Below are 25,185 nucleotides of genomic sequence, written 5' to 3' on the forward strand. Positions count from 1 at the left end.
AGCCGCGGGGGGCGGGGGGCTGGGCAGAGCGCCAGGGTTTACCTAGGGTTTCGTCTCGCCGCGCCGCCGCCTACGACGCCGTGAGGGGACCGTGGGGAGTGAGGGAGGAAGCGCCGGCGGCGGCGAGGGGAGGGAGGGATGGAGCGGGCGGGAGGTCGGAAGGCGAACCAGCTGCGGGCGTACTCGTGCACGCGGAACCCGCTGGAGCGGGCGCACGGGTCGGCGCGGTGGGCGCAGGGGGACACGGTGGTGGTGGCGGCGGTGTACGGGCCGCGGCCGGGGACGCGCAAGGGGGAGAACCCCGAGAAGGCGTCCATCGAGGTGGTCTGGAAGCCCAAGACCGGGCAGATCGGTCAGTGTCACCGGCTGTTTGTTCTCTCTCGAATTTGCAGTGCGGCAGTGCTGAAATGGTTGTTTGATTGTTGGCAGGGAGGCAGGAGAAGGAGTACGAGATGACGCTCAAGCGGACGCTGCAGAGTATCTGCCTGCTCACCGTCCACCCCAACACCACCACCTCCCTCGTTCTTCAGGTCAGCCTTCCTCTGCTTGCTCTTGCTTTTTTTTTTGCTTTGTACACATGTGCCATCACTGCTGGCTGTACAGCTTATCAGTGATGCGTGGCCTTAAATGCGCGTTGTGTCGTGTTGCCACGGCGTTAGTCCATTTAGTCTGCCTGATGCCGCGTTTTCCCAAATGGAAATCTTGTATTTCTTGTGGGCGCGCAATGTAATTGCTACTTGGGCTGCAAATCCCATGTCTCTGCTTGTGAAACACGAGTACAAAAGATATAATAACTAGGGCGGTCGCTACCGTGAAATATTGCTAGGAAATATTTGAAATGCATTCTTGTTTGCTACATGAAAGGGACATGCTGCTGTGGGAAATGACTGCACTAGATGGAGTTCAGTTTTGCAGCCGTTGTTGCATGTTGCAACTGTTTCTCGGTGCTTGAAGCTTGCTATTTTCTCAAAGAAAGTGATGTGAACTTGCGTCATACTCTGTGTATTATTCATGCCATAGCTTATACTGTTTTAATTCATCCCTGGTTATTTCTAGCCTTGTGCATCATTCTGTCGCCACCATTAGCACATTTAGCCCACCTGATGACAGCCTTTTTCCTAAGGGGCAATTTTGTGGGATCGCTAGTCGGGCTGTGAGTCTTATGTCTGTGCTTGCACAACACACAAGATATAATAATAACTAGGATGGCCACTTCCTTGGAATTTTGCTAGGGAATAATTTGAAATGTGTTCCTGCATACTTGTAAGCTATATACATGCTGCTGTTGGAAATGGCTGCACTCGGCGGGGTTAGGTTCTGCAACCATTGTTGCAAGTTGCAACTAGTTGTTTTCAAAGAACTTAATTAATGTTGTTGATTGGTCATTTTATAATTAATGTACTCCCTCCGTCCCAAAATAAGTGTCTCAACTTTGTACTAAAGCCGAGACACTTAATTTGGGACGGAGGGAGTACCATGCCATTGCATATATTGTTTTTCCTTATCCTGGTTTTGTTTTTTGGGCAGGTTATGGGTGACGATGGTTCTGTATCCTTTATACATTAATTAATTGATAATGTAGTTAATTCCTAATGTCACCATAGTGTTGCGAGTTATGACACGTATTTCTTTGTGTTGCACTGCCTCACAAACCATTTTTGTTGGCTGTAAATGATTGGCAAGAACTGGGGGAAGTTCCAATATGCATTGCAAATTGACAAATTCCGTAATCTGTATCTTATTTCAATCAAGAGTAGCCCTTGACAGTGCCTTAGCTTCTTCCATGTGCAATTAATGCTTCCTGTGCTGCCCTTGTTTTTGCTGGCATCCCTATGAAACATCTTGCTGGTAAGTTTACTAATTTCTCTATGTTCACTGATTAAACCTCTTGCTGGTATCTTCAATAATTTTGTATGTTCACTGACAAGGTTATGTGCTGCAGTTGCAATTGGCTGCGGAGTGTTGGCCGATGGTGATGTGATTTTGGACACAAGCAAGGCAGAAGAGCAGGTATGGAATTGTTCCTTTTCATCTGAATTCCACTCCGAAATGGAAGCGCAAAATGTTATCTGATCCTCCCTCCAGGAATTATCATGTTGCTGGTTGTTGGTGTGCCCTTCAAACTTTTGTCAAGTATATGCTGCTTTAATTTTACGTGATGCTTAGCATAAGAATTTCTAGTTCCTAGGGAGAAATACAGTTTTAATTTGCAGAGCCCCTCCAAACCCATAGTTACTGTAGTCTGTAGGTGGGGCACTGCCATTAACAACTGTTTTCTGAGATCACGTGATTTACTTTTTGATGGTGTTTAGTGTAGTTGCAAGTGCCGACACAAACAGAAATTTAACTGCACATGTTGATTGTGTGTACTTGACAAGTTGATTATTGTGTTACCAAAATTCAAAAAAATTATTGTGTTACTTGTTTTTCTAATGTCTTGTTCTTCAAGATCAAAGTAAAAAAATTCCAGTACTTTCATACCACAAGAACTTGTATTAGTGTATACTTTTGGCAGCACAGGAACTGAAATATTGTTTGTTCGTCACAACCTGCTGCAGCAATTGAAATCGTTTGCTCACCTGGTGTTCCCCAATTCAAGCAAGTCTGTCGATGTGAAAGAAGCACAACAGAAAGATGGGCAGTCAGAACGGGGCCTGATTACTTCCATCACCCACGGAGTGATGTCCGGTACGGCCCTATCTGGCTCCGTGCCTTGGATTTCCGTGCTCTTCTAGGCCTTGTTTGCCGTTCTAATCCTGATCTGTTCCACTTGTGTCCAGAGGACGATTACTTCAACTGTATAGAGAGGGGCCTCGCCGCATCCGCGCGGATCTCAGATTTCATGAGGACCACCTTGCAGAAGCACACGCCTGACTATCTCTGAGAGAGACGCCATCGGAACTCGGCGTGATGTAGTGAAACGTCACCGTGTTGTCCTGGGGACGTTGGGGCGTGGTTGTGTTGGCATGGAAAGCGTGCGCGTGGAACAATTTTGCAGGAAAATGTGGCACTAGCTTCATTTGCGAATGGTGAACCGTTGGATATACAGCAAGGAACTGTTGTAGGCCTATCAATTCTGTAGAACTTTAATGAATTATTATCTAATCTATTGCCATCCATGTTGTCCTGGTTGAATAGAGGGTGGTCTGAATTGAGCAGCCGGGGATATATATGCTCCACAAGTAGTTATATAGCAGATTGCGGCACATGTGGATGCCAACAATGGTTGCTGTTTATTCTGATGTTAACCTGTTGGCTGAAAGCCTGAAAAATACCCGCCCATTTGTCGTGCATATTTGTCGTGCCGGTGGATCGTTGCATCGTTCTTTGCTGCTGTCCATTTAGGGCATCTTCAGCCGTTGGCCCTCCAGGAGGGGCAAAAAATCGCCCCTGGGGCGCACCGGCGCTAAACCGCGCACTGGGGGCGTGATGCCCCCTAGTCGTGGCGCACACGGATAGTCAAAAAAGTCAAACACGGCGCAAAAACGACTCAAATTTAACGCAAACATCGTCGAGTTCGTTCAAACTTAAACATATTTTACAAAAAAAGAAAAATACTACCGCGGGCTACCCCGCCGTCTCCCTCGCCGCCCGCCGTCTCCCTCGCCGCCCGCCCACGCGGTTCTACATGCCGAGGAGGCGGTAGAACCGCGTGTAGTCACCGCCGCCGCCGTCGTCGTCGTCGCCGCCTCCGCCATCCCTGCTGCATCCCTCCCCCGGTTGGCGCGGCGGGTTGGACGGTTCGGGGGCGTCGTCGTCGCTGTCGAGGACCACGACGCCGTGCTCGTCCTCGCGCCCACGCTTGCGGACGGCGATCTCCTCCAGGGCCCGGCGCTGCCGGACCATCTCGTCGCGGAGGTAGTCGTCCCGCGCCCACCGCATGGCGTCCTCGTCGGAGAAGCCGCGCGCGCTAACCGGCGTGTTCTGGGGCTCCGGCTTGACGGGGCGGAGGCAGCGCGAGCCGCCGGACGAGGAGGAGGACCCCCCGGTCTCCATGCGCCTCGGGGTCCAGGAGCTTCCCCGGCGGCGTGAGAAGGAAGGGGGAGCGGGGTACTCGAGGCGCGGTGTGTTCCCGCCCTCGATGTACTCGAGGACGGCCTCCAACATGCGCCCGGGCACGCCCCACCACAGACGCCGGCCGGCGGCGTTGAGCCTGCCGGAGGGCATGACGCCGTTGGTGGCCTCGAGCTGCTCGCCTGACGGCGGCGGAAGTAAGGTTCCCAGAGCGGGCTGTCGGGGGCGTACCATGGCCCCTCCCTCGCCGCACGCGGCAGGTTCGAGCGGATGCGTGCGATCTCCACACGCCGCGCCGCGCCGGTGGGTACCAGGGGCACCGGCACGCCGCCCGCGCTGATCCCCCACGCCCCGGGCACCCGCATGTCCGGCGGGACCGGGTACTTGGCCTCGTAAAGGAGGCGAGCCTCGTCTTCATGAAGATGGCGGCGGCCGAAGCCATTCGCCGCCGCGCCGTCGCCTGGGAAGCGCTCGGCCATGGGTGTGAACTGGGGACGGCGAAAGAAAGGAGAGGAGAGGGAGGAACGACGGCGGCGGGAGAGTGTGAGTCGCCGAGTGCGCCGGGGCGCTTCATATATAGGCCAAGGCGCACGTGTCATTGTGTGTACGCGTGGCGGGCGAGGGAGGGCGAGGGACGCGCGTCGTCCGGTCTTCACTGCGCCGCCCGTGAGGCATCAATGGTGCAGGCTGACCGGCGCGGCAGCGCGGCAGCTTTGGCATTGATTCGCCGCGGGAAACGAGGCGATGAGGACGACGAAGGGCCGAGAAGAGAGCCGTGTCGCTGATGCGGCGGGCCCGCGGCTTTTTCGCGCCAAAACAGTTCGCCCGGCGCCCCTGGGCGCCCCTCAGCGCGCCGGGTTCGGGCTGGGTCCGCCGGCGCTGTTTTCGGCCCAAGCCGGCGAAAATCGGGCTCCTGGAGGCGCGACTGGGCCGTTTTTTCGGCGCCGGCGTGAAAAAAACGCCTGGGGAGGCCTTCCTGAGGCGCGACTGAAGATGCCCTTAGTGTCGTCAAGTCCCGGCACACAATTTGTTAGTCCACTCCGCTCCATGTTGAGACCGTCGTCTTCTCTGCCTGGTTACAGACATACTCCCACCATAAACTAATATAAGAGCGTTTAGATCCATTAAAGTAGTAATCTAAATGCATCTAAACGCTCTTATATTAGTTTACAGAGGGAGTAGAAGCATTCCGGGCTCCATGTGCCGCAGATTGCCATGTCTACAACTCCCGATCCTCATTGAGATTTTTGTTTGCAAGCTTTTGTCTCGGCTATCAAGGCAGTTTCTCTGTCATTCAGGTGGTGTATTCTATTAAGAACCCATGTTTGTTTCTTTTGTGCTTATTCATGTGTAACGTCCCGAGACCGATGCTTCAGAGGTCATCCAGTTATTCACTCTCGTTGTCATATCATTCGCTTGCGTGTTGCACTTTGCCATATCATCATGTGCATTTCATCTGCATGTTTTCAAAACCTTGCATTCGTTCGGGTCTCCTAGTTCTCTCCGTCGTTCGTTCCGAGCCCATTCTCACTCGCACGCGCCCGCGGCACCTCCAAAATATTATTTTATAAGTGGGATAATAATGTTCTCGGAATGGGATGAAAGTTGGCGTGCGGTGTTGTTATGTTGTAGGTAGATCGCCTGCCAAATTTCGTCGCATTCGGAGTCCGTTTGGTAGCCCAACCGTTAAACATATAGCGGCATTATAGCCGGTCAAACGTCGGACGTTTTCGGTATCCGAAAACTGTTGCCGGGCCTCTATGCTCTTCTCTCCCTTGGCCTAAACCACTCTACACAGCCCACTACCCCCTCACCTAACCCTCCCTTCGCTTCGGACCGTCCGGTGACGATCGAACGGCTCCAAAACGGATTTAAACCCCCTAACCCTAGCCTACCTACTATAAAAGGAAGGCCTAGCCGCTCCATAACTGGAAACCCTACCCTTCCCTTGGAATCCGCGCCGCCGCCAGCCTCCTGCACTCCATAGCCGCCACCTCCCACCTCTCCCCACGTGGCCCGCCAGGCCCATCGCGGGCCCATCCAAGCCCCCGCGCGCGCCGCTGCCGGACGACGCCCGAGCCCCCAAGCGCCACAGCCCCGCGCCTTCCGCATTGCCCGCTCGTCCTTTGCCCCACCTCTACACCGCGCCACCACCGCAGGACCTCACTCCGCCACGCCGCCGCCTCGCTCGCTGTGCGCCACCACCACTGCGTCGCCGCACCTGCGCCTCACCTCGTCGGAGGGCCTGCCAGACCCCGTCCCCGACGAGCTCGCTGGAGCCCCGCTTGCCGTCGCCTCCACCACGCCAACCCCGCCGTCGCCGGAGATGGGACCCCAGCGCCCAAATCCGCCCCATCCCGGACCTCTCCGCTCGCCGGAGTCCTTCACGCCGCCGCGCTAGAGCTCCACCGGCAGCCGCCCCATTGCCATGGCCTCCTCCAGCCCCTCGTCGTTGACCACGAGCTCCCTCTCGCGTGGGCCCCGCGACCCGGTCCAGCAGCGCCGGCCTGCCTCCTCTTCAGTGACCTGGGCCAAGACCATGGGTGAGCAACCCCCTAGATCCCGCCCTGAGCACACTTTAACAATCTTGCGCCCGTCTGTTTTTTTCTTCAGAAAAATGACCAAGTCCTGGATTTTTTTAACAAGATGTACGCATCTTGTGAGGCTCATAACATTGTGCATATTGATCCGATTGGAGTGTATGATATGTCAAAATGTTCTGCTCTTCATGCTCTGCATGATGGTGTGCTTTGTATTCATGTTAGGTTGCATCTTGATGTTATTATCTATGTTGAAAAAGTGCATGTTGCTGTTAACTGTTGAAAACTGTTATAACTTGTCATTTTATCGTTTTCTTATTTTTTTTGTGCTTTTTCTTTTGAGCGTGATGTCCACATGTTTTAGAAGCATAATCATGGCATCTTTGCATTGGTATAACTCACATGTCATGATATGCCCTGTGGTGACTAGCACAAGCTTCTAAAGTGGGATACTTGTTGTTACTGTTCTGCTAAGTCCGAATCTATTATATTATCATGCTATGTTTCCTTGATGCTACCATCAAATCCATGCGTAATCTGGAGATTCTTAGTTCACATGTTTTGATGTCCATGTCATGCTCTATCATACCATGCCATTTTATGCCATATAAAAGTCATGTAGCATATGTTTTCATTGCTATGAACTTGCCTAAATGATGTTCTAGTTTTCTGTTAACTTCATGATGCCATGTTGTGATGCCTCTTTTGGAGATGCTCCAATTACATGAATTTAAGTATGTTATGAGCACTTTGTCCACCTGCCAAGTTTGATAATTTTAGACATCACATGACCTCTGCTCCGAGCTTGCAAATATGCTATGATACTGTTGTTGTTTTACACTTGCTGAAACTGTTATAATATTCAAACTTGTCTTGATGGTTCCCGCTAATCCATAAGTCATATGCATATGATTCCTTGATGTTATTTGCTCTATGTTATGTGTACTTTGATGCCATGCCCTTGGTTGCTATGTATAGTTGCTGTAGCATCTTTGTTTCATGCCTCCAACATGTCATCATATTAACTCTGCTCATGTATATGCCCAGTTTTTCACCAAGTTCTAATCTATGTTATAAAGTTGCTTTTTTGCATTGATCATATTGGTTTAATATTGATGCCTATAAACCTGAACCTTAATGATATTTGAAGTATATAATCTGTGCTTGAAGTGCATATCAAGTTTGTGCTCATATGGTTCCTGTAGCATGTTGTTTTAATGATTGCAAAGTGCCTACTTGCTGTTTTAGGCAGATTGTATATAAAACTTGCTTTGAGTGTATGTGTTGAACCGTTGCTCCGCTTTGAGCATGTTCTATATGAAACTTGCTTGGTTTTGCATGTAGTTTCATCATGTCATGTTGCATTCATGTTTTCAATGTGTTTGCTTAATGTTTGAATGCATTTCGCATCAATGCCATGTTTAGCTTGTTTTGCTCATATCTTATAGGCCGTAGCTTCGAATTAAATGAACTTTATATATAACTTGACTAGAAAAACATGTAGATCATCATGGTGCATATTAACTTGCTGTTTAACAACTTCAAAATAATACGTTATTCAGATCTGGGCCAATTTCGAAACTTGCATATGGGGACTTACCGGAATTGTTATATGTCGTTTTTGGCCTCATTTAAACTTGCTTTGGTGTGATGTTCTTGGATGCATCATCTCTTGCCATGTGTAGCATCATGTAGCTTCGTCATGCATCATACTTGGTTGGGCATCATGTCATGTTTATGTGTTCGGTGTTTACCTTGTTGTTTGCTTCTTTCCGGTTGTGCTTCTTCTCGATGGTTCCTGTTTCGTTGCGACCGTGAGGATTCGTTCGACTACGCTTGGTTCGTCTACGCCCGTTAGTCTTCTTCATAGACTCGTTATTCTTCCTAGCGGGATTTCAGGCAAGATGACCGTCACCCTTGGATCTCACTACTATCTTTGCTATGCTAGTTGTCTCGATGCTATCGCTATGTCACGCTACCTACCACTTGGTTATCAAACCTCCCAATATGCCATGAAACAACCTCTAACCTTTTCACCATCCCAGCAAACTGTTGTTTGGCTATGTTACCGCTTTGCTCAGCCCCTCTTATAGTGTTGCTAATTGCAGGTGCATTTGCAAGTTGTTCCACGTTGGAACATGGATATCTTGGAATATCACAATATCTCTTATTTAATTAATGCACATATATACTTGGTAAAGGGTGGAAGGCTCAGCCTTTTGCCTGGTGTTTTGTTCCACTCTTGCTGCCCTAGTTTCTATCATATCGGTGTTATGTTCCTTGATTTTGCGTTCCTAACACGGCTGGGGTTTATGCCCCCCCCTGACAGTTCGCTTTGAATAAAACTCTTCTAGCAAGGCCTAGCATTGGTTTTACCATTTGCCTAATAACAACTAAAACTTGCATAGGGACCTGTCGGCCCCCGAGGTCTCTTAATCAACCCCCAGGCCAGTGCTCCTCATGAGTGTTCGTCCAAAACAAAGCCACTTGCGGTGCCACCCCTTCACCTGGGTTTTCGGTTGTCATACGTAGTGTTCAACCAGTCGTGGCCTAAGATGAGATACGCACGGCTACTATCAGGGTGTCGGCACGCCGGGAGGTCTTGCTGCTTTTGTTTTACCATGGTCAAAATGTCTTGTGAACCGGGGATTCCGAGCTTGATCGGGTTGTTCTGGGAGGAGGATTTTCCTCCGTTGATCATGAGAGCTTGTCGTGAGCCAAGTTGGGACACCCCTGCAGGGTTTAATCTTTCGAAAGTCGTGCTCGCGGTTATGTGGCAGATGGGAGTTTTTATTATTCAGTTGTAGAGAACCTGACATCAGATCCGAAATAAAATACACAAACCGCGTGTGTAACTGTGATTGTCTCTTTTCGAGAAAGTTCGAGAAGAGAACACGGTGGGGTTATGTTTGAACGTAAGTAGTCCAGGATCACTTCTTGATCATTACTAGTTTGCGACAGTTTGTGTAGTTTCTCATCCTACTCTGGTACTCGTAAGTTAGCCACCATACAATGCTAAGTCACTTGCTGCAATCTCACCACTTATCCATTCTATACCCATTAAGCTTTGCTAGTCTTGATACCCATGGTAAAGGGATTGTTGAGTCCTCGTGGCTCACAGGTTACTACAATAACAGTTGTAGGTACAGGTTGTGCAATGATCATGACGTGAGAGCGATGTTTACATGTTTTGGAGTTCTTCTTCTGCTTCTTCTTCGATTGAGGAATAGGTTCCTGGTCGGCAGCCTGGGCTAGTAGGATGGATGTCATTTGTGTTTTTAGTTTGTTTCCATCCATAGTCGGATGCCTTTCTTCTGTATAATGTTTGATGTATTCATGTGGCATTTGTATGCCTTTGTATGTATTCCCAGCTATTATGTAATGGTACGATGTAATGATATCCATCTTACAAAGCGTCTTCAATATGCGCTTCTATCCTTGGTGGGATCTTCGAGTTCCTCTCAGATAGGGTCGCATATTGGGCATGATATCATGTTGCCTTGATTTAAAGTTAGTATTTGATACATCTCCAACGTATCTATAATTTATGAAGTATTCATGCTATTATATTATCTGTTTTGGATATTTATGGGCTTTACTAAGCACTTTTATATTATTTTGGGACTAACCTATTAACCGGAGGCCCAGCCCAAATTGCTGTTTTCTTGCCTATTTCATTGTTTTGAAGAAAAGGAATATCAAACGGAGTCCAAACGGAATGAAACCTTCGGGAGAGTTATTTTTGGAACGGAAGCAATCCAGGAGACTTGGAGTAGACGTCAGGGAAGCTTCGAGGAAGCCACAAGGCAGGGAGGCGCGCCCCCACCCTCGTGGCTCCCCTGACCGACTTCTTTCGCCTATATATGTCCATATACCCTAAAAACATTGGGGGGCACAATAGATCGGGAGTTCTGCTGCCGCAAGCCTATATAACCACCAAAAACCTCTCGGAGCATGTTCCGGCACCCTGCTGGAGGGGGAATCCATCACCGATGGCCATCTTCATCATCCCGGCGCTCTCCATGATGAGGAGGGAGTAGTTCACCCTCGGGACTGAGGGTATATATGTACCAGTAGCTATGTGTTTGATCTCTCTCTCTCTCTCTCTCGTGTTCTTGAGGTGATACGATCTTGATGTATCGCGAGCTTTGCTATTATAGTTGGATCTTATGATGTTTCTCCCCCTCTACTCTATTGTGATGAATTGAGTTTCCCCTTGAAGTTATCTTCACTAAAAAAAGACACATCCGTGACATTTTGGGCCGAACGAAATTTTTTTCTGTCATACATATGACACTTCTATGACGATAATTGTGACAAAACCCGATATCATCATAGATGTGGTGGGCTCCTACTTCTATGACAAAAAATCATGGCAGAAAATGGGCTTTTCGTCCTGGGTGGGCCGGAGACGCAGCTGCATGACATTCTTTGGGCCGTCCATGACGGAAAAAACCGTGGTAGAAGCGAGGGGAAGAAAAATTTCGGGGAGTTGCCGGTTACGGTAGGAGGTCAGGGGCGGAGCGATGCGCGTTTCTCTCATACGTACGCGCGTGTGTGCGAGGCATTGGCTCTAACTGAAGCCGAGCGAGGCGTTGGGCTCTAACTGAACCGAGCCATTGCACTGCAGACTACGCGTTACTGAACCCGATCGATCGATCGATGGCTGTTAACTGAACCCGATGGAGCGATTCCTTCGCTACTGCTGCTAACTGAAGCCGATCGATGCTGCCTCTGGATGAACAGTGAGCGTTGCGGGGGGGGGGTTGGATGAACAGTGAGCGGTGGCGTTGCCTCTGGATGAACAGGAACCCGTGGTGTGGAGGGCTGGATGAACAGTAGACGGTGGAGGGGTGGCCGTGGAGGGGTGGTTGAACAGGACCCCGTGGTGTGGAGGGCTGGATGAATAGTAGACGGTGGAGGGGTGCCCGTGGAGGGGTGGTTGAACAGTAGCCGGTGGAGTAGCGCGTGGTGGAGGCTGGATGAACAGGAGCCCGTGGAGGCCGGAGGAGGTCGACGGTAGCCCGTGGAGGCTGGAGGAGGTCAACGGTGGAGATGAACAGTATCCCGTGGAGTCCCGTTTTGCAGTACGCCACACCCCTCCCCCCACCCCGTTTCGATCGTAGCGCTCCAACACAAGTCCGTTTCGTCCGTTTTGCGGTACGCCACACCCCTCCCAATGAACAGGACCCCCATTTCGACCGTAGCGCTCCAACACAAGTCCGTTTCGTCCGTTTTGCGGTATGCCACACCCCTTCTGATCAACAGGACCCCCGTTTCGACCGTAGGAGGTCCGTTTCCTCCGTTTTGTGGTACGCCAGGCCCCTCCCGATCAACAGGACCCCGTTTCGAACGTGGCCAGTCGAACACAAGGCCGTTTCCTCCGTTGTGCGGTACGTCAGGCCTCATTTCCATCGCCTGTTCTGTCCAATCCCTTCCAATGAACATGACCACGCATTCCGTTCTGACCCAGCCGGTTGGCTCCCCATGAACACGACGACGACGCTGTTTCTCCATTCCGACCCAGCCATGTACGTATGCGCGAGTAGACATTCGAGACCTTGCCCGTATGTACGTATGTGGCCGTATTTTCTTTCTTGCACCCTTGCCGCTGTACGTACGTGTACATGCTACATGCGCCTCTACTACGACACATGCGCGCCTCTACATCTACAACGCGTGCGCGCCTCTACATCGACTAGTATGTACATACACGTTCGCGACCAGAATGACAACGCTACGTACGCTTCGACCAGGTGGGTCCCGACTGTCAGGCACTTCCTTGCGTGCGAAGATGTAGCTGGTGGGTCCCAGCAGTCAGGGGGCGAATCGTTTCTTTTGCCCGAACGCACTTCCTTGCGTGCGAAGGTGTAGCTGGTGGGTCCCAGCAGTCAGGGGGAAAATGTTTTTTTCACGAAATATGGTGGCCCGTCCGGTGGGTCCCCGCTGTCAGGTGGAGGAATAATTATTTTGCGCGTAATAAGGAGGCACTTCCTTGCTGCGGCCGTGCACCCAGCTGTCAGCCTCTCCACGTACAGTCCACGTCCGATGAAAGCCGTTCCTTGACCACGTTGACCACGTCGCGCCAAGAGCACCAGGGCGGTGGACGACGGCGAGGCCTAGGAAGGGGATGACGCGGAGCCGGGGAAGACACGGCAGTGGATGCCCACGCGTAGAGGAGTACGAGGGTTCACTGTTTCACTGCGGTGTGAGGCTGCCGTCGCCGCAGAATAACAGGGGGTGTGGGTGAGTAGAGGGATGGCCTGGCCAGCGGTGGGAGTAGTAGGGGGCGGTGAGGCCTCCGCCGCATCGCAGCCGGCCACGGGAGGCAGGAGCACGAGGCACGACCGGCGCTGGTTTGGGCGGCTGGAGCAAGAAGACCAGAGGTTGAAGAAGCACTACGGCCGTTGGATGGACATCGTACGGTCACTGGAGCTAGAATCGTGCATATTGACTAAGTTGACAAAGCCCTCCGTCCCCGTCAACTTAGTAGGCCCACAAGTCAGCCTGCCACTATACTGGGTCCCAGCTAACAGGGGGAGTATTCATTTTTTGTGCGTAATAAGGAGGCACTTCCTTGCGTGCGAAGATATAGCTGGTGGGTCCGAGCTGTCAGCGGCGGTAACGTTTTTTTCGTGAAATACTGAGGCCCTTTCGGTGGGTCCCCGATGTCAGGTGGAGGAATCATTATTTTGCGCGTAATAAGGAGGCATTTCCTTGCGTGCGGCCGTGGACCCAGCTGTCGGCCTCTCCACGTACAGTCCACTTCAGATGCATGTCGGTCGTTGACCACGTTGACCAGGCCGCGCCGAGAGCACCAGGGCGGTGGACGACGGCGAGGCCTAGGAAGGGAACGACACGGAGGCAGGGAAGACTCCGCAGTTGTTTCCCACGCGGAGGGGAGTACGACTGAATGAGGGTTTACTGGTTCGTCTGCCATCGCCGGAGAATAACAGCAGGTGTGGGTGAGTAGAGGGATGGCTAGGCCAGCGATGGGAGTACGGTGGGGCGGTGAGGCCTGCGCGGCAGCACAGCCGGCCGCGGGGAGGAGGGAGCAGGCAGTCCCGCCGGCGCTTGTTTGAGCGGCTGGAGCAGGAAGAGCAGAGATTGAAGAAGCACGACGGCCGTTGGATGGCCATCCAACAGTCACTGCTTGTGCGTCAACCTTTTTTTAGGAAAGCCTCAAATCTGTGGAAAACAGCATACAACCCATCTGCCATTATTTCTAATAATTTACAGCCCATTTGCTAATTCTTAAGGTTTTGTTTGGAGCCCATATTCTTTTTGTTAGCATTACAGCCCATATTGTGGCCACGGTTAAAAAATTATACGAAATTTTGCATATTTCGGTGCGGTCCGAACTGTTTTTAATCCCGAAATTTCGACTCACATTCAAACTGATTTTAAAAATAAATGTATATCAATATAAAATCCAACAAATTCTCCACGCATAAAAATTAATGTAATTTAAAATCTCGAAATGAAAAAAAGATATTTGAAACTAATTGCCGGTTTGATGTGTTTTAAAAATGTACAACCCATTTCTCATTACTGATAGGCCATTTTCTCGGCCAGCCGAATGAAGCTCTCCTCGTCTTGAAAGATTTGCAGCCCAACAGGCCTGACAAAGCGACTTACTTGGCAAATCACAAAAAAACTGGGTTGTGGCCTTGGACCCAGCTGTCAGCCTCTCCACGTACAGTACTCTTCCGATGGAAGTCGGTCGTTGACCACATTGACCACGCCGCGCCGAGAGCACCAAGGCGGTGGACGACGGCGAGGCCTAGGAAGGGGACGACGAGGAGCCGGGGAAGACGCGGCAGTGGATGCCCACGCGGAGAGGAGTACGAGGGTTCACTGGTTCGGCTGCGGCGTGAGGCTGCTGTCGCCGCAGAATAACAGGGGGTGTGGGTGAGTAGAGGGATACCCTGGGCCAGCGGTGGGAGTAGTAGGGGGCGGTGAGGCCTCCGCGGCATCACAGCCGGCCACGAGAGGCAGGAGCACGCGGCACGACCGGCGCTGCTTTGGGCGGCTGGAGCAAGAAGACCAGAGGTTGAAGAAGCACTATGGCCGTTGGATGGACATCGTACGGTCACTGGAGCTAGAATCGTTCATATTGACTAAGTTGACAAAGCCCTCCGTCCTCGTCAACTTAGTAGGCCCACAAGTCAGCCACCCACTATGGTGGGTCCCAGCTAGCAGGGGGTATTCATTTTTTGGTGCGTAATAAGGAGGCACTTCCTTGCGTGCGAAGATATAGCTGGTGGGTCCGACCTGTCAGCGGGGGGGGACGTTTTTTTCGCGAAATACAGAAGCCCTTCCCACGTACAGTGCACGTACAGTGCGTAATAAGGAGGAACTTTCCTTGCGTGCGACCATGGACCTCGTGGGTCCCAGCCGTCAGGCTCTCCACGTACAGTCCTCTTCCGATGACTCTCGTATGTTGACCACGCCGCGCCGAGCGCACCGAGGCGGTGGACGACGGCAAGGCCCCAGACTGGAACGACCCGGAGATGGGGAAGACGCGGCAGTGGAGTCGCAGACGGAGAGGAGTGGGAAACTTGACTGGTTCGGGTGCGGGGTGGGCCTACACTCGGCAGAGAATAACAGGAGGTGCGGAGTGGAGGGATGGCCTGGCCGTCGGCGGGGTAGCGTTTCGCTGAGGAGCGCAAAACAACGCCGCTGGACGCCGAAGGCTGGAGCAGGCGGTTCCGGCAGCGCTGGGGGAAGAAGACGAGAGATTGAAGAAGAATGCCGGCCGTTGGATGTAAATCCAACGCCTTCTTAGGCTTCGACCTACTGGCCCACATGTCAGCCAGTCCATTTGTTTTTTAGTCCATTTGGTGGGCTGGGTGAAACAATGATGTAGCATCTATGCAGCCCGTTTAAATCCCATTTGCATTTTTCTCGAAATCCGCGGACTTGCTGGGCTGGGTGAAAATATCATGTTGGGCTAGACGGAGAAATGTTATAAAAACATAAACACATGATTGCACGTCAGTAAAATCTTTGCAAGCTTATGTACGCAATCACTAGGAGTTAACTTGGCAAGTTATATATAAACAATTATTATTATTATTTTGTAAGAACTTTCAACTTACGAAATAAAATATCATTTTAATTTGATGAGTTAATAGTACGTGGGGTATTATTATTTTTTAGGCTAGACGTGGGACAGTTGAGTTGGTTCTAGGGAAAGTACTGGGAGAAAACTCAGTTTACATCGAAAAAGAAAGTGGGAGAAAATTCAGAGACCTGGGTCCCTGAGGAGGAATTGGGAGGAGATTCAAAGCACGGCAGCCGAGTGAACTAGTTTTTTTTACGGACAAGTGAACTAGTTTACATACATTAGCAAATAGCCACTAAAAAAGCAATCAGGTTAATGGGTTCTTAAAAGAAATATTTCGGACAAAACAGATAATTACGACACATAGGCTAATGCATGAAACACTCAGATGATAAAGGTGCTTATAAACAGATAAAGTACAACATCTAGACCTTCCTGGCACGCTTGATCATGACGCTGCGGCTGTCCGTGTACTCGTCGGTTACGGGAAGCAGACACGCCCTCATGTCCAAGATCTGCCTGTACATGTCGTAGCATGCGTATGCGTCCTTGGCCGCGTAGGTTATGTAGGCTAGATTCAGAGGTACCTCCCACGTGTTCAGGTCGTCTTCTTTCATGTTGGCGTATCAGGGGTCGATGATGGTCTCAGCGAGGTCAACCACGGAGTCCTTCTCCTGCCCGTTGCTGATGATCTTGTATTGCTTCTGGATGTCGACAAGCTTGTTGCACCAGATGGCCGAATCGTCGCGTTCTTCCTTCTCTCCACCGTAGCGAAGGTGCAGTCGGCGCTGCCGATGAAACGGGCGAATGCTCCAGAACCTGGTGCAGCCATAGGACTGAGGCGAGGCAGAGCTTCACCGAGTCCGTATCGTTGGTGTACATCACATTCAACTTGGTGCAGCCATAGGACTGAACGGCGAACTAACTCCTTGCTGAAGTCCATATCCAGCAGGCTCACCCCTCGGATCGCCATTGGAGTCTCTTCGAGTGAACGAGTGTGTAGGCGGCGGCAGCAGTTCGTTTTTCAGCTCTTGGGGAACTGGATTCAACAGTAAGCTGAGTGTGTACAGGCGACAACAGTTACTACCCCTCCCTCGTCCGCTGCACGCCCGGCAGAAGATGCACCCTCGGCGCATTCAAACGCCTCCATTAAGAAACCTACTCCGGCCACACGTCGGTTCACGAGCGGGTCTGTATTGGTACTGTAATAACAGGAGTTAGTGGTCACTTTACTTAAATTTAATTAGCTTTAATAGAAATTTATACTTAAAACAAGCAATGCATTGGCTCGTTCTATCAGTGCCACGGGATCAACATGCACAACAATTAGAATTATTATTCTCAGGACGCACACGATCAGCACATTTGTCGCACTTTCACAAAGATAATACTACCAAGTTTGAATTGTTTGTTATGGTTGTTGTCCTCTGCATCATCATGCCGTGTTTCCCAGCTTGCAAGATTCAGAACCAACAAATAAGATCCAAATAATAAGTACAACAAAGATGCCTACACATCTCATTGATTCCCAGCTTGCAAGATTCAGAACCAACAAATAAGATCCAAATAATAAGTACAACAAAGATGCCTACACGTCTCATTGATTCCCAGCTTGCAAGATTCAGAACCAACAAATAAGATTCAAATAATAAGTACAACAAAGATGCCTACACATCTCACTGATTCCCAGCTTGCAAGATTCAGAACCAACCCATTAGAGCCTTTTGATAAAGTGAATATCGGGATTAAATCCATCTTGGCTAGCCATGTCATACAATCGAAGAACTTGGCGAATGCTCTTGACCGTCACAACATCTGTAGTAGAGTATTCCTGTTTGCACAACATGTTTGCATAGCACAAACAAGGAGACAGGAGAGCATGATTTCGCTTTAGTTGAACCGTTTTGTGCAGTTCCACCAAAATTGAGAGATGTTGCTCTTGACCGTCACAACATCTGTAGTAGAGTATTCCTGTTTGCACAACATGTTTGCATAGCACAAACAAGGAGACAGGAGAGCATGATTTCACTTTAGTTTAACCATTTTGTGCAGTTCCACCAAAATTTAGAGATGTTGCCCACGTGACATTTTAGTTGAATTGCACAAGACACTCATTCCAAAAAAAGTGTTTTGTGCAGTTCACCAAAAGGTCATAATAGCAACAAGGTGAAATGGATATCCCTATCTGCACAAAATGATAGAAAGTAAACAGTTGCTGGTCAATAAGAATATACGAAACATATACAAAATGAAAAGAAGCATCTTAATTATGTTCATGGCAATCACGCAAGGACAGTAGAAATTTTAAAACGTCAGCAATGCTTCATGTTACCAGAAGCATTACGATCAACAATGAGATTCCTCAGATATGGGATTACTTTAATGGTGGCATTGCTTGTTTACCAGACACAGTAAATCAACAGCAGCTAAAGAGTTGGTTTAAGGGCATGGGACCGTGGGGACACCAGGACACTCAGCAGCGTAAAGGAGCAACTTACTTATCATACTGGGGAAAACAGCAGGAGTGCCATTTGTAACACAGTTTAATTGCATCTTATCACTGGAGGCATTAGATTAACAATAACACTGGTTAGACATGTCCCTAAGGTAACAGTGTGATCGCTTCATTTTACATGCGCCCTTACAGCAAAAGGTTGGTTTACCCGCAAAAAAAACAGCAAAAGGTTGGTATAAGGACATGCGACAGTGGACGCATCAGCACAATGTACCTACAAGGAGGCATAAAGTGGTGATGCCGAGCTTGTTCACGCTATGTGAGGGCAGCAAACCTAATCCTGGAGACCTTTTACTATGTGAGGGCAGCAAATCTAATCCTGGAGGCCTTTTACTATGTGAGGGCAGCAAATCTAATCCTGAGACCTTTTACTATGTGAGGGCAGCAAATCTAATCCTGAGACCTTTTACTATGTGAGGGCAGCAAATCTAATCCTGAGACCTTTTACTATGTGAGGGCAGCAAATCTAATCCTGGAGACCTTTTACTATGTGATGGCAGCAAATCTAATCCTGGACATACTCTGTTGACTTGTCCACCAGCCGCCACTTTCTATCCTTTTTTCAACCAATAATAGATCTGTTCCTTATCCAGTTTGTACTGCGTTTTCCCATTATTTCCCTTTTCAACCAAGAGACCGGTTGGGTATCCGGTCTCTACTACTTTCACCATATTATTTCCTCTTTGAATCAAGTCCTAGATTCATGCTACAACTTTCCCCCCTTTCTTCGTTGTTTGAACAAAGCCCTAGATTCGAATGCATGAAGTAGCTTTACCTCTAATAATACTAAAAATTTAGGTGGCTTTGGAAGAGCTGATGGGAGTAGAAAAAGATGCACATGCAGACACGTGGGGAGCTGGGGCAGTAGAGCAAGGCCGCTTTCAAAGAACTTATACCTGAGGGTCGCCGGGATGTCGGCGGCGGCAGGTCGGATCTGCGGACAATACGGCAGGGAGGAAGAAGGGTCGGAGGACCTCCCGAGCCGGCGCTGTGTCGGAGAGAACGACACGGGCAGAGGATCGGGCCCCTCCGGCAGCTGTGGGTTTCCTCCCTCGGCGGTGATGACCGCATGAACGATGCACTTTTAGTCCTCTACACACACTGGCCGAAGGGATCCGGCCGGATCTGTGACCAGCGGTGAGCAGAGAGAAAATGTCGCTACTGTTATCTTGTTTATATCTGGAGAGGATGAGAGAATGAAGAGAGCAACCCTAGTAAAGCGAGCGCTCAGGCCCCTGCGTCCATATATAGTGGAGTGATTATCTTTTTCTCTCCACAACAAGCGTTTCAATTTGTGTACATGGCATTAAAGAAAAGAAACTCTCTATTTAAGGTGACTACTCTACGACTCCTACTTACTACTACTACAGTACTACCTCCGTCCTGGTTTATAGGTACCTTTTATAGTTTGTGCCAAATTTTGACTCATGTCAAGAAAAATTATCTCATTGGATTCGTATTTGAACATAATTTTGAAAAATATAATGTTTGGTGACATGCGTGAACATTTTCTTAGTTTAATCTATGGTCAAAATTTGGCACGAAATACAATGGGGACCAATAAACCTGTACAGAGGTAGTATTGTTCACTTGTGCTCCCCACCCCTCCATTCATTGAACAACCCCACGGGTGAATAAACATACAGTAAGTACTGTATTTATATAGAACAAACAAGCTCAAACTATTTTCGCGTAGTTAAAAGTTGAGGGCGGGGCTTTTCCCGGGCAGTACGCGCAACAGTTTTTAGGTAGGCGGTTTGACAGAGAGGCGAGGAGGGTGAGCGAGTGGGGTTGTGCGATTTGACGGCGCGTTATTGCTGGAAAGACTTATGATATGACCACTCACTATATCATGAATTACTGGCACTCCGACCGGGTGCATGACACGTCGGAGTAGTAAGAAGGAGCAAATAATGATGCGGTATATACTAGTACTATACTACTCCCTCCGTTCCTAAATATAAGTCTTTGGAAATATTTCACTATGGACCACATACGGAGAAAAATGAGTGAATCTACACATAAAATGCATCTATATATACATCCATATGTGGTCCACAGTGAAATATCTACGAAGACTTATATTTAGGAACGGAGGGAGTACTACTCAGGTCGGAGGAGTGCGAACCACGGCAGCCAAGTGAACCAGCCATGCGAACTACGATAGCCCAGTGAACCAGCAGTAGAAAACAATAATGTGGTGATATGGCCATAAAAAATGTGCTATGGTCCACACTGTAGCATGTACAGTAACACTCCTCTTTGTTTGGATCCCTGAGTTAGAGCTAGTTTGGGTTGAAATAGCCTCAAATTATCGAAACAAGAGGGGTTAGTTTGAGCTAGTTTGCTCTAACCCAGCTAAAAAAACTAGCCCGGTGGAGAGGTTCTAATTGGGTTAGTTATCTTGGGCCCACTAGAAGAGAACTAAAAAATCTCACCTGCCTGCACCAGATCGCTCCCCTAAAAAAATCTCACCTGCCCGCACCAGATCGCTCCCCCCTCTTGCACGACTCCTCTCTGTTCCCCATAGGGCCACCCGCCCAAGAGCCGCTCGCCCTCTCCCTCTCCTTCCGGCCTCCACCGCCTTACTCCACCCACCCTCTCCCTCCGACCTTCGAAGGTCACCCCGCTCCCCCTTCACCAGTCATTTTTCTCCCTCTGTCGTGCGCGGTGGCGGCGCATCTACCAGGGAGGTCGCGAGAGGGGTGAGTTTGTTTGTTCCTTCTCTGTCTTAGAGCCATATCATTGATCTTGCTTGCTCTAGCGCTAATTCTGATTTGGAAAAGTAGATCCTGATCAAACTTGCTATAGATTTGTGGTACACGCATGGAATTGTTTGATGCTGCTTGAGGAGGTAATAAATCTTTCTAGAGGCCCAAAGATTCTAGGTATTTCAATTTCAGGCTTGCATTATTTGTAGAGGCCCAAAGATTCAGTTCACCTTTCTTGGTATTTCAATTTCAGGCTTGCATTGTTTCTAGAGGCCCAAAGATTCTGTTCACATTTCTAGGTATTTGAGTTTCAGGCTTGCATTATTTCTAGAGGCCCAAAGATTCAGTTCACCTTTCTAGGTATTTCATTTTCAGGCTTGCATTATTTCTAGAGGCCCAAAGATTCAGTTCACCTTTCTAGGTATTTCAGTTTCAGGCTTGCATTATTTCTAGAGGCCCAAAGATTCAGTTCACCTTTCTAGGTATTTAAGTTTCAGGCTTGCATTATTTCTAGAGGCCCAAAGATTCAGTTCACCTTTCTAGGTATTTCAGTTTCAGGCTTGCATTATTTCTAGAGGCCCAAAGATTCAGTTCACCTTTCTAGGTATTTTAGTTACAGGCTTGCATTATTTATAGAGGCCCAAAGATTAAGTTCCCAGTCGGCGGCAAGCGGCCCTGCTACCCATGCCGGTGTCGACCTCAACTCGCAAGGGCCGGCGTCGGAGGGGTTCCCGGGGCTTGGGCTCTACAGAGCCTTCCTCCAGAGCGACGATGGCGAGCTCCTCCCTCGGTGCGTGAGGGGCTCCGGGCTCCCTCCCTATCGTGAACAACTTCCGTGATGAGTTAGCTCATTCTTTGTCTCATGAAGTGTTTTTTTATTTTGTGAAGCTTGATTGACGACTTGTATGTTTAAGTGGGATATCTCATTTGTATGGACAAAGTAAAAATTATCATGTTTTGCATGCTTGATTGTATAGATGGTTCGTTTATGTCAATTGTGAGCGGGAGGAGGCCACAGAAGAGCCGGCCACACCAAGAGGGTGCTTGGATCCAAGGGACTTATTTTAGTCTGACTAAAAATAGGGTCCAAAGTAGTCAAATGATTGAGATAGAGCATTTATTGTCAATCTAACCCTGCCATCCATACACCTCTTTGGTTTAGAGTTAGTTCAGGGTTAGAATCTAACTCTAACCTCTAACTGAGTTAGAGTTCTCCTCGTCTCGGTTCATCGCCATCATACTTTCCCCATTCCTGTGTTTTCAGTATCCTGCGAATCAAAGAGGCCCTTTTTTCGGGAAAAATCAAAGAGGCCCTTAGACTGGTTTAGGTCCGGTCATTTTTTATAAACGTGTTATGTCCAAAATTTAATGAACGTGCTCCGGTTTCCACGAAAATAATCCGGTTTCATGTAGTAATTCATTGATTTATTTATTCTTCTGCGGGGGGTTTGCATGTAATTCGTGAGGTCTGAAATGTAAAGTACCCCGGCATATGCTCCGAGTCGTGCATGCACTACGACCCAGATGCTCTATGTCCCACATGTCGGCGAATGGGAGCACGTGGAAATAGCCTAGGAGTACATATAGGAGGATAAATGCGTGAAAAATATGTACTGTGAAGCGTAGCCGCGGTTCGAAAAGTAGACCTAAAGTGATGACAGCTATAGGTCGCACGCACCCAACTAGTGGTACTAGACATACGACTAATTTTTCCCTCAAAAAAAAGAGGCACGAGTGCTCAGTACTCCTATTCTATAAACACGAGTCCCATCTGACAACAGCGTCTGTGCTACAGCTAGCCCTCCTCCCTCGTTTCTCTCTTCTACTCTCTAAGAGCATGGTTAATAATATAGCCAGCTGCTGGCTATATGATGTTGCCATGTCACATATAGTCAAGTTTATAGCCAACAAGTACAATAGCTAGATATAAATATGCACATATAGCCAGAATTCGTCGACATGCATTTATTTACTTGCTGGAATCTTTAGAAAGACTTATATTTGGGAACGGAGGGAGTACTATACTAGTAAAACATTAAGGCCACGAGGCGATGTAGTGCTAGTTACAGGAGGCAAGAAGAAGAGATGCATCCATCGACGACATCCACCTCCTCGACTCAGGGCGTCGGCCCACCAAACGGTGCCTAGGTAGCAACGGCTTTCGTGGCTAGGTCGACATGCTTCTGAACAATGGCGTCCAAAGATTCCAGCCGCTGGAAGAAGGACAACGTCTTTCTGTCCTCGCTTGCCTTGTAGTGGCCTATGTAGACGATTTCCTCATAGACGTGGATGTGTAGATCGATGGTTTCTTGCATGGCGAGGCGCTGCACGGCGAGCGCGGCCTTGAGGTGCACATTCTTCGTCTCGACCCCCGGCACCTGCAGGGCCACCAGGGCTTGAAAGAGTTCGTCACCATCTAGGCCGATGAGGGTGGCAGGCAATAAGGAGCCTGGGCGCGCGGGCTGGAGCAGTACGGCAAGGTCGTCAGTGCGCTTCTTGACGGTGATGAACTTGCGGATGGAGTTGACCATCATGTCGTCCATGCGAGAGGCGAAGCCGGCGTCGGCGAGGGCTACGATGCCTGCGGTCGCCAGCACCGTCTAGAAACGCTGCGCGGTGCGGGGCCGCAGGCCGGCGCCTTGGATGATTTGGCACAGCCGACTGCCGCTTGCGTCCATCGCCTCCATAGGTGCTTGTGGCTTCTGGTCACTTGGTCTTGGATTGGAGTGAGCAGTGTTGCGCAGAGACTCGGGAGTAGATGGATAGGAGTGGTGGGGTGCCTTTATTATATGAGAGTCCAAACTCTGTTGCATTCACATCGTGCTGGCTCTAGTCTGCTTCTCCAATTAATTCCCTCTGCATGTAATTGAGGATGCATCATTGACCGTTCAACGTCTCGAGAACCACTACCCTCTTCCTCCTTGGCATTCTAGCACCTATGGACCCGTCGACGACGAGGTGCCTATGGTGACTTCGTAAATTTCAAGATGATACTTAGTGTCGTGCGTGTGTGCGTTCATAGGGGTGAGTGTATGCGCGTGTATATGAGCGCTTGCGTCTGTACTGTGTCAAAAAACAACGTAAATGCGTGTCAAAAAGAGACTAGTTAGTTTACTCAATATTGTGCACCTCGGAGAGGAAAACGATAGAACTAGTATGTATTTATTTACAGTGCAGATTAACTCATTTTGCTCCATATGTACTCCGTCTTGGTGTAGTCTAGTCACTTGTTGAAATCTCTAAAAGGGCAAATACTCCTTTCTGGTTTACAGGGCTATACTAGCAAGTAATTGTACGTTCTAATACAATAGTGGGCTCACATAGCAATTTTGTCTCATGCAAGAGCCTGGCTATATGTTTGCAACTGCAACGTTCGGTTTGCGCTTGGCTCTTCGCCTCTTCAAGAAGACGAACAATGATGTTACTACTACTGCTTCTACAGTGTCGAATCCACTGCTGCATGTCCATCCACCGCGAGCGGGACGGATAGCTTGTTGTAGAAGTACTACTAAGCAAAAGCCTGTCCTCATTTGCGAGCAACAACGCGCATGGGCGAGGGAGAAGGCGTGTAGTAAAATCAAGCTTCTCCTCGTTCTACGAGTTGACGCGACACATCATAGCACTGACCCCACATGCTTGCCTCTAAACTTGGCTGAAAGGCCCACAGTGTAAAATATATTTTCTGCAACCTCTAACATTTACCCACCACAAATTAAAATATATGTGGCCGTATGCATCATTCTGATGCAGAGGCCGGGGAGTCCCCCCTTTTCGAAAAAAAAACAAATTAAAATATATATATTCCTGTCTTGACCAGATGAGCGTGCAAACTACAATCACCAGGGTGACAGGTAGGGCCAGAAGACTATTTTAATTTAAAAAAAAACTTCAAGATGGCCACATAGCATGGAGCCGACCCCAACGATTTTAAGCTTACAGGCACGGTACACACTATCTAGACTACTCTACACATGAAACTGCCACGCGAGCGTTCGGGCTGCGCTTGGCTCTTCGCCTCTTCGGAAAGTCGAACAATGATGGTGTACTACTGCACTAGAGGAGTACTACAGTACGCTTCTGGCCATCTGACACCGATTGAACTGCTGCATGTCCACCGCGTGCGGGAGGGAGAGCGTGTAGCAAAAGCTTCTCCTAGTCTTGCCAGCCACCACACTCATGGGCGAGGGAGGGACACTCGTGTCTTTGCGTGTATGACAGGTGGGCCCGACAGGTGTGTGGCCAACCTATCATACAACCAAAGGCAGGTGCAGTTAAGTCTGCGAGGGAGAGGATAATCAAACTTCTCGTTGATGTACGAGTTGACGCGACACATCAAAG

General features: G+C 49.3%; 1 protein-coding gene across 1 annotated transcript; it reads left to right on the plus strand.

Moving 5' to 3' along the window:
* Positions 1-24: 24 nt before the first annotated feature.
* On the plus strand, positions 25-3,119 carry LOC123087508 (exosome complex exonuclease RRP46 homolog). The gene is made up of 7 exons (XM_044509534.1): positions 25-352; positions 430-530; positions 1,528-1,548; positions 1,776-1,848; positions 1,943-2,010; positions 2,559-2,688; positions 2,781-3,119. Exons 1-7 carry the CDS (start codon positions 139-141, stop codon positions 2,882-2,884), a joined length of 711 nt encoding a protein of 236 aa, XP_044365469.1. The 5' UTR covers positions 25-138; the 3' UTR covers positions 2,885-3,119.
* The last annotated feature ends 22,066 nt before the right edge of the window (positions 3,120-25,185 follow it).

Source organism: Triticum aestivum, chromosome 4A (genome assembly GCF_018294505.1).
Source record: "Triticum aestivum cultivar Chinese Spring chromosome 4A, IWGSC CS RefSeq v2.1, whole genome shotgun sequence".
Taxonomy (NCBI): Eukaryota; Viridiplantae; Streptophyta; class Magnoliopsida; order Poales; family Poaceae; genus Triticum; species Triticum aestivum.